The 18189-nt window shown below is 39.9% G+C and overlaps 2 protein-coding genes and 1 long non-coding RNA gene across 4 annotated transcripts in view; 1 reads left to right on the top strand and 2 right to left on the bottom strand.

Annotated features, from left to right (window-relative positions):
* The window catches only part of LOC125801341 (zinc finger protein 239-like), a 289352-nt gene that overhangs the window by 189434 nt on the left and 81729 nt on the right, over positions 1-18189 (bottom strand). The gene's annotated exons all lie outside the window — the stretch shown is intronic.
* Positions 9328-18189, bottom strand: part of LOC125801375 (zinc finger protein 239-like) — a 309264-nt gene continuing 300402 nt past the window's right edge. For both annotated transcript variants that reach the window (XM_049477993.1, XM_049477994.1), the window contains exon 5: positions 9328-9415. In XM_049477993.1, the coding sequence (XP_049333950.1) occupies positions 9343-9415 (73 nt within the window). In that variant the 3' untranslated portion in view covers positions 9328-9342. The remainder of the gene's footprint in view (positions 9416-18189) is intronic.
* On the top strand, positions 12506-15688 carry LOC125801580 (uncharacterized). Its single transcript, XR_007438760.1, has 3 exons — positions 12506-13375; positions 14891-15052; positions 15630-15688. It is a non-coding gene; the product is annotated as an uncharacterized LOC125801580 (long non-coding RNA).

Here is an 18189-nt window from a genome sequence, read left to right as displayed (position 1 = left end):
AAGTGTGTGAACATCTGCGTCAGGGTTTTGGGAATTTCTCCACTCTCAGCTTCACTCAGCATTCTCTCTAGAACAGTGGCTGTAATCCAGCAGAAGACCGGTATGTGGCACATGATGTAGAGGCTTCTTGAAGATCTGATGTGTGTGAAGACTTTATTGGCCAGGTCCTTATCACTGATCCTCTTACTGAAGTACTCCTGTTTCTGAGGGTCACTGAAACCCCGCACTTCTGTTACCTGGTCAAAACACTCAGGAGGGATCTGATTGGCGGCTGCTGGTCGAGAGGTGATCCAGAGGAGAGCAGAGGGAAGCAGATTCCCCTTGATGAGGTTCGTCAGCAGAACATCCACTGAGGTTTGCTCTTCTATATTCACCAAGTTCTCATTGTTCTGGAAATCTAGAGGCAGTCGACACTCATCCAGTCCATCAAAAATGAACATGACCTTGTAGCCCTTATAACGTCTTGGTTTTAAATCTTGTGTTTCTGGGAAAAAGCTCTGAAGAAGATTCACAAGACTGAGCTTCTTCTCCTTCATCAGATTCAGCTCTCTAAAAGGAAGTGGAAATATGAAGAGAATGTCCTGATTTACTTCTCCTTCAGACCAGTCCAGAATGAACTTCTGCACAGAGACTGTTTTTCCTATTCCAGCAACTCCTTTAGTCAGTACAGTTCTGATGGGTCGTTTCTGTTCTGGTAATGGTTTAAAGATGTCGTTGCATTTGATAGGTTTTTCCTGTGTTGTTTTTTTCCTGGATGCAGCTTCAATCTGTTTCACCTCATGTTCCTGATTCACATCTCCTCCATCGCCCCCTGTGATGTAGAGCTCTGTGTAGATCTCATTCAGAAGTGCTGACTTTACATGGCCTGAGATTCCTTCATTAAGTATCTGATATTTATCTCTCAGCTTGGATTTGAGCTTTCGTTGGCATGCTGAGGCCAATTCTGATTACAGAGGAAGAGAATAAGGAAAATGTAATTAGCTGTGATCTTCATGAAAGACCCCTGTGTAGAACAACTTTGATACAGTAGATAATTTTAAGGTTTAAGGATACATTTGATGCTGTGACACAATATCTTATAATTACAAAATCCAGTTAACTATTGCCTATTATTCTAATTTGAAAAGCAGAACTCCTCTGAGGAAATAAATTAGCACTAGTTGTTCCCCATTCTCATGACCCAGAACTCTTACTGGTCTCTAGTGTGTTGGCGAGGTCTGTCTGATTCATGCTCCTCAGGATGTGCAGTGTGACCTTCAGCACCCCCTCTTTCTGATCATCCTTCACCTCTCCCTCAGAGCATGCTGGGTAATCTGGACTCAGGAGCTTCTTGAATGTGTTCAGCTCGTTCTTCACTAGAAAGATAAACTTCTCCTGTAGCTCCTGGTTAAGAACAAACATCAGAGAATCACTAAAGCTGTTACAGTACAGAGAGAGAGAGATGATGCCACCGATCTGAGGAGAAAAAGAGTTATGGATGCTCTGGTGTGTAAAATGATTTAAAAATTGTGTTACTGAGCAGCATCTTATTGCATTAGTATTAACATTATTACATTTATAATACTCTATAAAACTCTATAAAACTGAGGATGAATAATTTACAGTTGCAAGAAAAGGTATGTGAACCCTTTGGGATTATTTGGATTTCTGCATGAATTGGTCATTAAATGTGTTCAGACCTTCATCTGTCACAACAATAGACAAACACAGTCTAATACACACAAAAAATATATGTTTGCATGGTTTTATTGAACACAACATGTTAACATTCAAAGTTCAGGTGGGAAAAGTGTGTCTTTATGACTTTTCTAAGAGCTAATTGGAGCCAGGAGTCCAATCAATGTGATGAGATTAGATGTGTTGGTTAAAGCTGCCCTGCCCTATAAAAACACACACGAGTTTGGAGTTTGCTGTTCTTAAGTAGCATTGCCTGATGTGAATCATGCCTCACATAAAAGAGCTCTCAGTAGACCTACATTCAAGAATTGTTGACTTGCATGAAGCTGGAAAGGGTTTCAAAAGTATCTCTGAAGCCTTGATGTTCATGTGTCCACGGTAAGACAGACGGTCTACAAATGAAGAAAGTTCAGCACTGAACCTCAATGAGGTGAGGAAGAATTCTAGAGTGTCAGCTAAAGACTTACATAAATCTCTGGCACATGGTTACATTTTTGTGGACACATCTACAATAAAGAAAACATGAAACAAGAATGAAGTTCATGGGAGGACAAGAAACCACTGCTCTCCAAAAAAAAAAAACATTGCTGCACATTCGCACAGTTTGCAAAAAAGCACCTGGATGATCCACAGCACTACTGGCTAAATATACTGTGGCAGATTAAACCAAAATTGAGTTGTTTGGAAGGAACACACACAACGCTATGTGTGGAGAAAAAAAGGCACAGCACACCATAATCAAAACCTCATCCCAACTGTGAAATGTGGTGGAGGGGGCATCATGGTTTGGGGCTGCTTTACTGCCTCGGGGCCTGGACGGATTGCCGTTATCATCGAAAATTAATTCCCATGGTTACCAAGACATTTTGCTGGAAAACGTAAGACCATCTGTCCACCAACTGAAGTTCAACAGAGAATGGATGATGCAACAGAACAACGACCCAAAACATAGAAGTAAATCAACAACCTAAACGGCTTCAACAGAAGAAAATACGCCTTCTGGAGAGTCCTGACCTCCTGAACCCAATTGAGATGCTGTGACATCATGACCTCAAGAGAGAGATTCACACCAGATATCCCATATTATTATAGCTGAACTGAAACAGTTTAGTGAAGAGGAATGATCCAAAATTCCTCCTGACCGTTCTGCAGGTCTGATCTGCAGCTACAGGAAACGATACAGGATCAACCAGTTATTAAATCCAAGGTTCACATACAGTACAGTCCAAAAGTATGGACCTTCTCATTCAATGCGTTTTCTTTATTTTCATGACTATTTACATTGTAGATTCTCACTGAAGCATCAAAACCATAAATGAACACGTGGAGTTTTGCGCTTAACAAAAAATGAGCTGGCCTCCACAGTCACCGGACCTGAACCCAATCCTGATGATTTGGAGTGAGCTGGACTGCAGAGTGAAGGCAAAAAGCCAACAAGTGCTAAACACCTCTGGGAACTCCTTCAAGACTGTTGGAAAACCATTTCAGGTGGCCACCTCTTGAAGCTCATTGAGAGAATGATGCCAAGAGTGGGCAAAGCAGTAATCAGAGCAAAGGGAGGCTATTTTGAAGAAACTAGAATATATATATATATATTTTTTAAGTACATAACTCCACGTGTTATTTCCAGAGGTGGAAAAAGTACTAAAAAATTGTAATTAAGTAAAAGTACCTTTAATTTGCTAAAATTCTCCTTGAGTAAAAGTAAAAGTACCCATCTAAAAATCTACTCGAGTAAAAGTAACAAAGTACTCAATTTAAAATGTACTTTGAGTAAAAGTTACATAGTTACTTTTAATTATTTGATATGTAAAAGTACAACAAATCACAAATTAAATCGTTTTTTATAATTAAAACTATTATTCCACATAATAATTTGGACCTTTCAGGCAGTATTTGTTCAGACCAGCGCATAAAACATTTTCTAGAACAAGTGGCATAGGTTTCTACGATTTTTTTTCTTTACTGTTTAAAAGTTATGGTCATATAGATGAGAATAAAACGTATTTTTATAGTTTTACAGTTCCTTTTTTTTTTTACTTTTTCTTTGCTTTAACTGCCATTTTATTTTATTTTTTACATTTAAGCAGATTGTTTTATGTTCCCAATAGGGCTGTCCCGGCAAAATAATTTCCCAGGCGGTTTTACATGGCTCAACACCGCGATATGCGGTATGACATGATATGCCTTTATTTTAGAACTATATAAATGTTTTTTAGTTTTTGCTTAATACATCAACCGATGCTAATTATACAGTCGCTCTTTAGAACAACTGTGGCTTTCAGCCTGAAGCTGGTGTCGTCAGACGGTGCCCAACCTTCTTTGGATGTTTCGACCCTTAACCGCTACACCCTCCAGTTGGCGGGTCAGCAGTGGTGGCCAGGTCACTGCCCTCCAGCTCCAGGCTTCCAGCCCCCCTCCTCCCTTTTAAACCAAAGCCAACAAGAGGCTCTTTCTGCTGCCTCCCCAATCCTGCGTATAGCTATTTTACGTTCCTTGCCTGATATGCCAAGTGACGTGAGAAGTGACCATACAGACTGTGCCGGGAACCCTCTACACCCCACCTCCACTGGAAACAACCATGCTTGCCACCCTTTCTCTCTACACTCCATGACAAGTTCTTGATATTTTGACCTCTTTCTCTCATGAGCCTCATCACAGCCTTCTTCCCAGGGGACAGTTAATTCCACAAGGATGATCTTCATTGCTTGCTCTGACCAGATGACTATATCAGGCCTCAGAGTGGTCTGCACAATGGATGGGAAAGTCAGCTTTCGTCCCAAGTCAACTTCCATCTCCCATCCTCGTGTTCCTTGAAGAATGTTGGGTCTAGTCTTCCTTGAAAAAAATGACTGCTCCCCTGCCCTGATGAACTGCAGTTTTGGTGCTTGTGGCTTGTGTGTTTGTGGTTTTTTCCTAGCCTGCTCCAAGATGTCTGCGATCACTCTGAGGACCTGGTCATGCCGCCACCTATATCTCCCCTGTGTCAGAGCTGTTTGACACCCAGCCAAGATATGGGAGAGCGTGCCCGTCTTCCCGCACAGCTTGCATAATGGATCCACCCTCAGTCCCCACCTAGCAAGGTTCACTGGTGATGGAAGTGTGTCGTAAACAGACCTCAAGAGGAAACTTATGCGGAATGGCTCCAGCCTCCAGAGTTCAGTCCATGAGACTCTCCTTTTAGGCAGGTCCCATTTGGTCCATGTTCCCTGGGTTGCTAGTTCGACAGCTTTCGCCTTCCGTGTCTCCTCTACTTGACGACGCACTTCATCCTGGACCAGCTCTCTCCTCTGCTGCACACTTGCCTTCCCCCACTGGATGAACCGGGAAGTTCCTAATCCCTGCCGCCCTGTGCAGACATTGCCAATGATGTCCCTTAGCTCCAAAGAACTTTCAGCCTGCCTGATTGCAGCATCTGCTGCCCACTTACGGCCTGCTCTTGTTGTGACCCCGGCATTTCGGACTTGCTCATCTCTAGAGTCTCGGAGGATCATTGCCACTCTGCACTTGGCCACCTTAAACTCCTCTACCACAGATGAAAGTGGAAGTTGAAGCTGCCCTGACCGGATATACAGCCCCACTGCTGTAAAACTGGGTGGGATACCGAGCCACCGCCTCAGATGTTTATTCACTCTTTTCTCCACGCCCTCCACAATAGTCATTGGAATCTCATAGACTGTAAGTAACCACATCAGCCTTGGTAGAAGCCCATGCTGGTAAATCCAAGACTTAAATTTGCCTGGTAGCCCCGACACCTCAATCCTCCTCAGCCACTCATCTGCCTGTTTTTCAGTGCTAGAGATGTTATTCCTATCACTGAGGGTGTCATCATACCACTTTCCCAGGCATTTGATAGGATTCTCTTGGATTGTTGGGATCTCTTCACCTTGGATCTGGAGTCTGACTGCATTAGTCAATCTCCCCCTCCTTATAACCATACTCCGCGACTTCCTGGGCTTGAAGGTCATCCTAGCCCACGATGCCACAGCACCAAGTGTTTTCAGAATCCACCTTGCCTGCACATGAGTATCTGTTGTTATTGTAAGGTCATCCATGAATCCTCTCAGTGGGGGTTGCCTGGCCCCTGCTGCTGTCACTGGTCCCTTGGCCTCCGCTGCTGCTGCTGTAATAAGGAGATTCATCCCCATGATGAACAGGATGGGGGAGACTGTACATCCTGTTACAATCCCCTTCTCCAGTGCTTGCCATGCGGTGGTAAAATGTGTGGTCCGGAACCGCATCTTGAATGACCCCAGATAACTGCTGATCATGTGCCTGATTTTATCCGGGATGTGGTAGTGATCCATTGCCTTATTGATGAGGCTATGTGGCATAGACCCATACGCATTAGCGAGGTCCAGCCAAACAACAGTCAGGTTTCCCTTATTCCTCTTTGCTTCCTGGATTAAATGGCTGAGAATAGTGGTGTGCTCCATACACCCAGAGAATTCTGGTATCCCACCCTTCTGGATTGAGGTGTCTACATAGCTGTTCTCTATCATGTAGGTTGTCATCCGCCTTGCTAAGACTGAGAAGAAGATCTTAGCTTCCACACTCAAAAGGGAGATGGTACGAAACTGGCTGACATCGGAAGATCCCTTCTCTTTCGGCACAAAACAGCCCTCTGCAATCCTCCAGGATGCTGGTATGTTGCCTTTTGCCCACACTTTCCGGAGAAGCTTCCATAGTCTACGTAGCAAAAGTGGGCATTTCTTATAGATTTTATAGGGCAGGCCACTCGGTCCAGGGGCTGATGCTGTCCTTGCCTTCTTCACCACCTCTGATACTTCCTTCCAGGTTGGCTCTCTAATCTCCAGATGTTTTGCAGGGGGTGCGACACTGGTAACCTTTGGGTGGCTGCCCAGATCTTCGTATCTGCAGGAGTCACAGTGGGTTGATCTAAGGACTTCCTCAACCTCCTCTTTGGAGCTGCTCAATGCTCCTGATCTAGCTTCCCCTAACAGAGTCTTGGTAAACCTGTAGGGGTCTTTGATGAACTGAGACCTCTTGACTTCTCTCTCCTTCCTATGTTTCCGTGTCTGCTCCGCCTTCCTCAGCCTGCGCAGCCGGTCTCGGAGTCCAGATGTAAGGTCTTTGATCCCCTCTTTTTCTTCTTGTGCAGCACTCCTAAACCTCCTGGAGAGGATGTTTAACTCTTTCCTCAAGCTCTTTATCTCCTTTTCTCTCCGATTGAGCTGCATCTCCTTTGGGCTGATGGTCTTCCTGTCCTCGATCCCAAACCGCTCCCTGGCCATGTTATATGTTATTGCTGCCATTGTCTCGATTTTCCGCTCTACTGTACCGGCCAAAGCAACTTCGAGGATCTTATCCAGATCTTTGTCCAGCTGCTGCCACTCCTTGTTGCTGCTCATTCTGGGCCATTTCACCCTTTCTTTCACAGGTTGGGGTTGTCGGGAGGCATCAGATTGGACCATTGTATGGTTCTGGGGTGAAACCGTTGCCAAGAGATCCCCAGCACTTTGGGGTGCTTCCTGTCTGGGGAACTCCTGCGTCTGACGTGGTGTTGCCACCCTGCGCTGCAACGGATTTTTAACGTGCTTTTTGCAGCTAATATAATATTTTTTTGTTCATGGGCTAACGAGCTTCACACGTGCTTTACTCACCCAAATAAACTTAAAGCTTAATCCAGGGCTCCTCAGGACAACGAAGTATTTGGAGCAGCTGCATATCAGCATGAATCGCGCATTTAAAGTGGTGCTCTGAGCTGAGTGGACGGCTTGGATAAAAAGCGCGAGATATCATTTAATTAAATGTATTTTAATCATAATATAAAGAACAGGTGTGCCGAATTTTGACTCCCCGGCAGAATCCGACTCTCCGAGTGCACGCGCATCTGGTAAACATGTCTCGCGCTGTCCGTTATTTTTTTGTGTGCAAATAACGCTTTATATTTATATTTCACTCAGAACACAGCAATATATAAAGCCAAACTAAGACTCTTGTTAGACAGTGCTAGTTTAGTTGTATATAACGAAAGAAAGACGGGTATTGTAGAACTAAATAACTTGTGGGACTTAACGCGTTTTAGCCATAATGATCATTATTAGGAGAATATGGTAAACACAGCTTAATCGTAAAATATGCAAAGATAACGAAGTTCAAATCTGAATACCTGATATTTACATCTGCCGAAATAATACCCCCCTCTGATCTCAGCACCCTTCAGGATGAAGAGCACAGCACAATCTCAAATAAAAATTTTCCTGGAGACGAAAGTGACACTGAAGGTACGCCAGAGAGCACTGTAAAAAAAATAGCGGACTTCGAGAAAAAAATGATAATATTAAATAGGAAAAGAAGGCTAACTGGGTGGCCAATTTAAGAAGCTCTGTTGAGATGATCTGTTACAGGGCTGCTGGGATTATTATCAGTTATTTACATTTATATCTTGCTCTAGTGCTCTAGTGTTATTATACAGTGTCCAGATTTTGCCGTGGAGGCGTAGCCGGGAGAGCGCATGGTGCTCAGCAGTTTTATTTTCTTTATAACTGATTTTAAAGAAATTACTTTCTACAAAACCCGTTTTACTCTCCAATTAATTTATATTAGGCTTACAAATTAATTCTATAAAAAGGATAATAGTTTTTTTGATGTAATATGGTGATATAATTTGTCCTACATCTTACAATTACATTTGGTCACATCTAAAACATTTAAAATATTAGAATAAATTATCGGATTTATCAAAACTGTCCCAAATTCCATTATATACATTTTTTATATTATTTTTCTTTCCTCATTTTTACAGTGTACAGTTGGAACTAAGTAAATAAACAAAACTCTAGGTTAACACGCATATAATGTTTTACAGTATATTTGATAACACCGAGACAGTCCTCCTGCATCAGTAAAATGTTTTTTTCCTTTATTCATGACTCGAACTGGTTGTATTTACGTTTATTTTGATCGCAATAACAAAAGTTAAGAAACTGAAGACCTCCGCGGACCAAGGCGCGCTCTCACGACGCAGCATCGCGCGGCGAGGGTCCCGAAGCCGAAGCGCAATATAGGTGAGGCCTTGGTGACGCCTCGCAAAATCTAAACACTGTATTATTTAACTATAACAATACAGTATTAATAAGCTTTAGGTTATAAATGTAGATAATTTATTATGAGGACGTGCTTGCCTCGTTATTCCACGCGCGAGCATCCGTGCACCGGCGCATCCGCGAGAGTTTATTTTTTTTATTCAGACAATTGTTTTTTTTCCCCAGCATTTTATTTTTACTCAGTAACGGGGAGTTTTCTAATGTAGCGAAGTCAATTATTTGAGTCAAAATGTACTTGAGTAAAAGTAAAATTACCTAAATGCCTTCAGTGAGAATCTACAATGTAAATAGTCATGAAAATAAAGAAAACGCATTAAAAAGGACAAGGTATGTCCAAACTCTTGGCAGGTACTGTACTTTTTCCACCCTGCACTGTGAATGCTAACAGGAAAACATATAATTTTTGTGTGGTATTAGGTTAAGCAGACTGTGTTTGTCTTTTGTTGTGACTTCAGAACACATTTAATGACCAATTTATGAAGAAATCCAAGTGATCGCAAAGGATTCACATACTTTTTCTTGCAACTCTATGATTCGTATCAAAACTTCAAAGTGAAATTAAATTTTTATGTAAAAGAAAACAGAGAGATTAACATCACATATATGGTTCAGGACTAACCTTGAATATGTGGTCCAGTTTTTCTCTGGAATAGTTGTTTTTGTTCTTTCTGTGGATGAACAGAAAATCCACACTGTAATCCACATGAATAAATCAGCTGATCTAAAAAGCTTCTGTTTTAATAAAATAAAGAATATCAGCAAATAACAGGTACAAATAAAAAAACTGCTCTGTATTTAAATAATTTTCTAAATGCATCAGGAATACTGTCGTAGAAGAGCTAGGGAACCTAGATTAAATTCTCAGCAACTAATAGGGGTACAGTCATATGAAAAAGTTTGGGCACCCCTATTAATCATAATCATTTTTAGTTCTAAATATTTGGGTGTTTGCAACAGCCATTTCAGTTTGATATATCTAATAACTGATGGACACAGTAATATTTCAGGATTGAAATGAGGTTTATTGTACTAAGAGAAAATGTGCAATATGCATTAAACCAAAATTTGACCGGTGCAAAAGTATGGGCACCCTTATCATTTTATGGATTTGAATACTCCTAACTACTTTTTACTGACTTACTGAAGAACAAAATTGGTTTGGTAACCTCATTGAGCTTTGAACTTCATAGCCAGGTGTATCCAATCATGAGAAAAGGTATTTAAGGTGGCCAATTGCAAGTTGTTCTCCTATTTGAATCTCCTCTGAAGAGTGGCATCATGGGCTCACCAAAACAACTACACTGTAAAAAATAACCTTGCACTTTAGTTATCTGAACTTAAAATGTATTGTTAATATGACTACACATTGCGGAGTTTGTTGAGATAACTCATTATTTCATGTTTATTGTTTCTTAAAAAATAAAAAGCTTTTTCAACTTAGATTTTCAAGTCAACTGAAATCACCAGAGTAATTTAAACCGCGCAGGTGCCCTCAACGTCTTTTTTTAACGTGCGGTACGTCAGCGCAGGGGGCGTGTCTTCAGGATAGAGGGCGTCCGTGAGGTCCGCCATTTCATGCTGGAGACAGTTCTCAAATCTGGCGGGCATTTTACCTTTTCGGGTAAGTTTTTTAATCTCTTCACGCTTTTATTGCGTTTGAGCCGGTATAATGTTCTCATAGTTCTCCTAAGGTGTCTGATAATATGTAAGGCACGTTGCTGGCTGGCTAGATGTAATGTTAGCTAAAGTAATTGTTGTCTGGCCTTCGGTAGCTAACTAGTTAGCTTAGTTGCTTGCTAATAACCATGTTAGCTGCTAGCTACATAGCTAGAGAGAGGCATACCTCTAAATAAAAGTATCTATCAAACATTTAGACATATGTTAGCTAACCTATGTATGTTTTAAGATTAGGGTATAATTAGCTGACCTGAGTTCTTTAGCCGTTCCACCTTAAATGGTGAGTCCTTTCTGGCGCCAGCACCTTATTTAAGGTGGAACCGAATACTAAAATGAGAGGCTGGCAGAAATACCTACATTTCACCTTCAAAAAAAGTGCAACAGGCTAGTATTTACCCTGAAAATATGATGGGTAGTTCAGTATAAACACTTAAATGGGGTTAGGAACGTTTTTTTAATTTAACTCAGGGTCGCAACAGGCTAACTAACTGAAGTTAGTCCGGTAAAATGCAGAGCTTCAGGGAAACATGTTGAGGTAGGCGACCACTGACATTTTTTTCGTGTTGATTTTTCGACTTTTTTTTAACAAAATTAAGGCTCCTGGTGGGTTCGACAGTGTATTTAGCAAAAATCAGTCAAGGAACGTTCTCGCCTTACAAGTTGCAAACAAATGCAGAGTCGGAGGTCTAGCCGCAGCGCTAACCTAGATCAGCAGTTTCAACAAATGCCTTCGTTTAACAGGGTTCCCGCGGTTCCTACGCTACGTAGGAGTATAACTAAGGTTAGCGCAGATCTAGCTAACATACTGACCTTACGGGCGAGTTAACTAAGCTACCGGGAAGAAACCTAAGGTTAGGGGAGAGCTAACTTACTGAACTTTAGCGTTGGGCTAGCTAACATGTTAACAAACGAACGCTTTACGGCCAGCTAGCTAACTGGAATGTCTAAAAAAGTCTTGACTAAGGCTTTAATAAATAAATATTATTAGTCTGCATTTTACAACTGCAGTTCTTTTGTGCATGGTAAATGTCACTGGGTCTTCCCACCCAAGTGGGGGTACATATCACAATCTGCACGCTGTGCAAAACTTGTTTTTGTGAGTTTTTATGACTTAGCCACATTTTTAAAAATGTGGCCAACTCAGATAATGATGAACATTGATAAAAAATATTGATAAAAAATATTTGATTGATTTGATTTTTAAGTTTTGTTTTCCAATACAATGCATTTTCTCCCAAAGTAATAATGGCTATGATTTGGGTTCTTAATTTATATTTATTAAAGTCTTAAAAGGTCTTAAAATGCATGATCAATTTGTCTTTTAAATGGTGCAAGAATCCTGTTAAAGAAAAGCTGGCTTATTACACTTTTTCCCTTTCTACAGGTTACTAAAGACTGCAACACTATCTAGTTAGTAAATTTGGAAAGAGACTTTTCTGCTATACTAATCATGTCAGAAATAATCCTCTTTATTTGCAACAACACAGATAAAACAGATACAGATAAAACAGATATACAGTAAAAAAACATTTTTAATGTTAAGATCCTATTGAATGGTAAGAGTTGTAGGTAACGCCTGCCGAGTTAAATTCTAACTTGAACTAAAACTCTTAAAATCCTTCAATCTATAATGATTATAATAAGCACGTTTACAGTGTGGTATTCATACTATTACTTATAGGACAGTTTTATACACTTCCTCATATACATCTACCTCAACATAAACATGATTTAATTTTATAACTCGATATTGTTGTAGCAGTTTGTATTTATTGTTATAATTATTGTTGATAATGTAGGGTAATTGTAATACTAATAATTATTATTGTACCTTAAAATTTCTCCCTGTTGCAACCCTAATTGTTATTCTTTTATTTTATCCTTTAGGTTGTGATCTGAGGGTGTGAGTGCTGTTAATGCATGAAGTGGAAATGTAAGCTTTGCACTTACTTCACAAACAATCGTCGAAAAATACTTGGACATTACAGATCAAGCCACTCTCATTACGGAGGACGAGTACCGATTCCTTGTATTTACAGTGACTGTGTGTGCTCTTTTAAGTCAAGTTTTTAGTAACAAGGCTCTTGGAATACATGTGAGACAACATGGATTTTGCTACGGTGAAAAAGTGAATTTTAGAGTCAGATGTCTGCTATGTGCATTTAGTCAACCTGCAAATCATAAACAATACTTTTGTCATCTTAACACTCATTTAAAAAACAAGGAAACTGTCACCTGCCCATTTAATGGTTGTAATTTTAAGTCAAAAGTTTATTCCAGTTTTACCTCTCACAGAAGTCGATATCATGCCTTGGATTTTTTACAAAATTTTAAAGCAGAGCTTCTTTATGGCCCACCACATGGTGAAAACTCTGATCCCCTATTAGACACTGGTGGGTATTCTTCTAATAACACTGAGTCAGCTGTTCGTGATAGTTTTGATTTTCAGTCTGATGATGATGAGGATGCTGCTGATGATGAAGAAGAGCGAGGTAGCATTGGTGACAAAATTAGGAATAGACTTGCATCTTTGCTTCTACGAATGCAAGCCATCTTGCATGTATCTAAATCAGCTACCCAGGAAATAATCAATGAACTTCACGAAATTGGAATTTTAGCAGGTGACCTGTCGAAAAAAACTGCAGAAAACATTTTTACAGAGCTCAGTTGTAATATAGATGAGGCCACACTAAAGTTGTTAAAGGAAAGCTTACAGGAAACCAATCCTTTTAGTTGTCTGTCACAGAGTGGACCACTGGGAACTGAATACAAAAGACAGTTGTTTTACAAGGAAAGATTCAACATAATTGAGCCAACTGAGTATGTGTTAGATCCTTTACTTAACAAAACATTTGTTTATGTTCCAATTTCAGGTGTGTTGCCAGCATTGTTGAACAAGTGTGATGTAATTGACAAAGTTTTAGAGGAAACAAATCTACCATCGCTCTCTGGTCAGTACAGATCTTTTCATGATGGACTGTATTTTAAAGAGAATCCAATTATTTCTCAAGAAGAATTATCAATTTCTTTAGGATTGTATATAGATGAATTTGAAATCTGCAACCCTTTGGGAACTTCAAGGAAGAAACATAAAATAACTGCTATTTATTGGGTAATTGCTAATTTGCCTGCCAAATACCGATCTGCCCTATCTAGTATATACCTTGCCTTGCTGAGCAATAGTAATGATGTGAAAACATTTGGGTATGCACAAATAGTTGAACCACTGCTTAAAGAGCTTTGTACACTTGAAACTAAAGGATTTTACATTGATAGGCTAGGTACGTTTGTCAAAGGCACAGTCCTGTATGTGTCTTCAGATAATTTAGGAGCACATTCGTTTGCTGGCTTTCAGGAGTCATTCTCTGTTGATAAATTTTGCAGATTCTGCTTAGCCAGTCGCAGTGATATTCAGAGTACATCAGTAAGAACTGGATGCTTTCCACTAAGAACAAAAATATTGCACAATGAAGCTGTTAAGAGCCTTAAAGAGCACGAGAGCATAGTTGTTCACGGAGTTAAGGGTGACTGTGTTTTAAATGAACTAAATTATTTTCACTGCGTAACGGGCTTTCCACCTGACTTGTTACATGATTTGCTAGAGGGAATAGTGCCTGTGGAGATGTGTTTGTGTTTAAAGACATTGATTGGCAAGAAGTATTTTACTTTAGAGGAACTGAATACTGCCATTCAGCGTTTCCCATACAAGTTTTCGGACAAAACAAACAAACCACAAGCAATTCCAAAGGCATTCACGTATAAGGGGACAATTGGGGGGAACGGGCATGAAAATTGGACACTTTTGAGACTGCTGCCATTGCTAATTGGGGATAAAGTACCAGAGAACGACAAAGCTTGGGGTGTCATTTTGGATCTTAAAGACATTCTGGAAATTTTAACTTCATCTACATTCACTGAGGAAAAACTGTTCTACCTTGAGGCCAAAATCTTTGAACATCGGCAGCTTGTACAGGAAGCTTTTCCTACGTTTAAGCTAAAATCAAAGCACCACTTTCTTGAACACTATCCCTATCTAATTCGCTGCTTTGGTCCTCTGCTCGACTTCTGGACAATAAGATTTGAGGCCAAACACAGCTTCTTTAAGAAAGTTGTCCGGGATGTTAATAACTTCAAGAACATTTTGGTGACTTTAGCTTCAAGGCACCAGCTCATGTTAGCATATCACATGGACATGCCTAACATGTTCAAACCAACAGTGGAAGTTGGAAAAATTTCAACTGTTTCATTTGAGATTTTGGACCTCTTTGTGAAAGATGCTATCAGAAGGAAATTTGGATGTTTGACTTCTGTATCTCTTGCCACAACTGCCTTTATCCATGGGACAAAGTACACTCAAGGAATGTTTTTATCCACTGGAAGCACAAGTGGACTTCCTAATTTTGGGAAAATGATTAATGTGCTATTTGTGGAAAACAAGCCCTCTTTTGTTGTGGAACCTTATACAGCTTGGTACCTGGAACACCTCAGATGCTATGAAGTCTGCAAGAACCACTCTGCAAAGCTGCTTGTAGTCCAGCCAGAGGAGCTCAATGACTACTTCCCCCTGTCAGCGTATATGGTGAAAGGCAGACTTCTGATCTCTCCAAAAGGGTTTCTGCTCCATTGAGGTAAATTTCACCAAATTTAGTCAAATACAAAATAGTTATAAATTTTACATTACCACGTTATAAGATGTTGCAATTTTTTAGAATTGTTTTGTGGTGTTCATGTATAATTGTATGTCTTGCTCATTTAAGTGTAAAAGACATAAACAATTTTATTGTTTTGTCCATTCAGAACATAATAACCACATCCTTGTTTCTATACTCACTGTCCACTTATCAGCTTCACTATACATATAGGACATTATATGATTAGTGAGTCATTTGATTTCTATGCATACTTTATTATCCTCCCTTTACCATTTTCTTCCATGGTCTGGACCCCACAGTACATACTATTGTCTATTAAGTGCTAGTGTCTTTATATGGGCTAAAAAATAATAGCACAAATATAAATAGCTTGTAATGCATCAGCTTCTTTAAAATAATAATTCCACCTTTAATGTAACCAAGACACTGTAGTGTACTGTAGAATGTGAAATTTTGAACAAGGAGCTGGTGAATGAGAAACAAAACAGTGTGATGAGGCAATATAGTGAGTTTTTTTTCTCTCTCCTTCTCTCCCCTCCTCCCTCTCCCCTAGATTCCAGTGTACAAAATGTTGCTAAGAATCATTATAAACAAGGATGATATTAGGAAGATGTGAAGAAACTGTGTGACAGTGAGCCAGAGACTCTTGATTCCTTTTATTCTTTTTTGAAATGCAAGCTTGGATTGGGAGGTGACTTTGTAGTTCAATTTCAAGATCCAGACTTTGGCAATGAGTTCTGCAACTTGTCAAGCTTGTCTGAACTTCCAAAAGAGAAGGCCACTTTAAAGGTAATCCTCAAGCAAATCCCCGAGTCCCCTCAGACTGACTCAACGTTGGAGACGGCAAGTCTCTCGTCGCCCTCATCATCTTCCATGGAGGACACTCCTTCCTGCCGTCGGCCATGGCCTGACCCTTTTGTGATTCCAAAATTCTCATACGATGTGGAATTGAAGCTTAAACGTGGTAATGAAGCCTACCAGGAGAATGGAACCCTTCTGATTACAAATAAAGACACTAAATCTGAGATACTTGAAAAATTGGCTGAAGAAATTTACAAATACTCAGCATACCCATCTCGAGAGCAGTATGACATTGTTGCACAGAGCCTTGTTAAGAAACATCCTTGCCTGAGAGAGCCTGGATCTGTGAAGGGGTGGTACTGCTGGAAGTTCAGTTTAAAGTTTAAAATGGGAAATTACCGCAACAAGCTTCGTGTGTCTGGATGTTCAGAGCTAACAGTGAATCGCCGAAATTCAGGACCAAAGCAGAAGCTCAAGAAAGCTAAAAAGTCTGAAGTCAACTTTCTTCCGGATGTTCCTGAAGGCAAAACGCAGAATGTGCTGGAAGAGGAGAGGGCAGCCATTGTTGCAGAGATGAAGAAGAAGAAAGTTGATTGGAAGAAAGTTACTGACATGATGGCCAGCACATTCCCTCTGTGACGAAAAGAAATAGTTGAAGAACAACCACTTGTGGCAGAAGTGAAGGCCAAGTGGCCAGCTTTGTTCACAGATACACAGGTAAGTCTATGCTATGTTGAAAATATATTTTTTTGTGTGAACTAGCTTCATATGGATAAATTGTTAATTTTTTGCAATTACATAAACCATAATTATTTAGGTAACAATGAATAATTTGTTAGTTCTGCTTTGTTTTGTAGATTGAGGCTGAATTTGCTCGACTAACTTCCACTGACCTGTGGGACACGTTTGTTTCTGGGCTGGATCAGTATATGGAAAGATTCTTGCAGATGTTTAGGGCCAAGAGTCACTGCATTCAAGCACTTAGCAGCCTCCTGTCTCTGCTTGATGATGATGTGAGTACAAGTGTGGAAATGTATAGGCCAGAACATGCCATGCATACTCATCTGCCACACATTCTCTTTTATTTAGCTCTTTTTTTTTTATGTGGACTTGTGTGCTTTGCCCTGTGAGGGGCCAGTATGTCTGCAACTCAGGACACAAAGTAATGACCATGCCAGCTGAAAACTTAGGTTACACTTAGTGATATACATTTGGTCTTGTTGGATTAGATTATTTGTAGTATGTACATAAAGATTTTTCTTTGTTTGAATACATAACGTTCTAGCATCAGAATGTATTCGGACATACCCAATGTTAATTGTTTTGATTGTGGTGAAAACCAATGTGCACTGTCACTTTGTCTTAAGAGTGTGCTGTCTTCAACAGAATTCAGTTCAAAAGAAAAGGGCAGTCATTCTGAGAGGCCTGCCACATTTTCTCAGGGAGGATCCATCCAAACTTCTAAAGATTGCTGAGGTAAGCTTGACTGGAATTTTCTATTTTTATTTTGCATCTAATCATTATCTTTTATGCAGACAAATGCATGCTTAGTAACAATGTTAGTTACACTCAAATTATATAGATTTTTGTTCATCATATACAGGGCCATCTCAAAAAAATAGAATATCTTTGAAGAGTTACTTTATTTCAGTAATTCAGTTTAAAGTGTGAAACACATATATTATATAGATGTATTAAACACAGAGTGGTCTATTTTAAGCGTTTATTTATTTTATTGTTGATGATTTTGGCTTACAAACATCAGTGTATCAGAAAATTAGAATATTGTATAAGACCAATTGATACTTTTGGCAGTGTGAGCAGTTTGCTCAGTTTCCAGTCCTGCTGGAAAATGAAATCCGCATCTCCATAAAAGCTGTCAGCAGAGGGAAGCATGAAGTGCTGTAAGATTTTGTGGGAAAAAAAACTGCACTGACTTAAGACTTGATAATAAAACACAGTGGATCAACACCAGCAGATGATTAGCATATCTCTCCAAACCATCACTGATTGGTGGAAACTTCACACTAGACCTCGAGCAGTTTGGACTGTGTGTCTCTCCACTCTTCCTCCAGACTCTGCTCCCTTGATTTACAAATGAAATGTAAAATTTACTGATGATCAGTGCTGGTTTAGAGATGCATGTCATCTGCTGGTGTTGATCCACTGTGTTTTATTATCAAGTCTAAAATCAGTGCAGTGTTTCCTGGAAAATCTGCTGACAACTTTTATGGAGATGCAGATTAAATTTTTCCAGCAGGACTTGGCACACTGCCCACACTGCAGAAAGTACCAATTGGTCTTATATAATA

The sequence above is a fragment of the Astyanax mexicanus genome, chromosome 4 (assembly GCF_023375975.1).
Source record: "Astyanax mexicanus isolate ESR-SI-001 chromosome 4, AstMex3_surface, whole genome shotgun sequence".
NCBI classification, from domain to species: domain Eukaryota; kingdom Metazoa; phylum Chordata; class Actinopteri; order Characiformes; family Acestrorhamphidae; genus Astyanax; species Astyanax mexicanus.
Note: the sequence above shows the minus strand (reverse complement) of the source record. Positions and strands in the feature narration are given on the sequence as shown.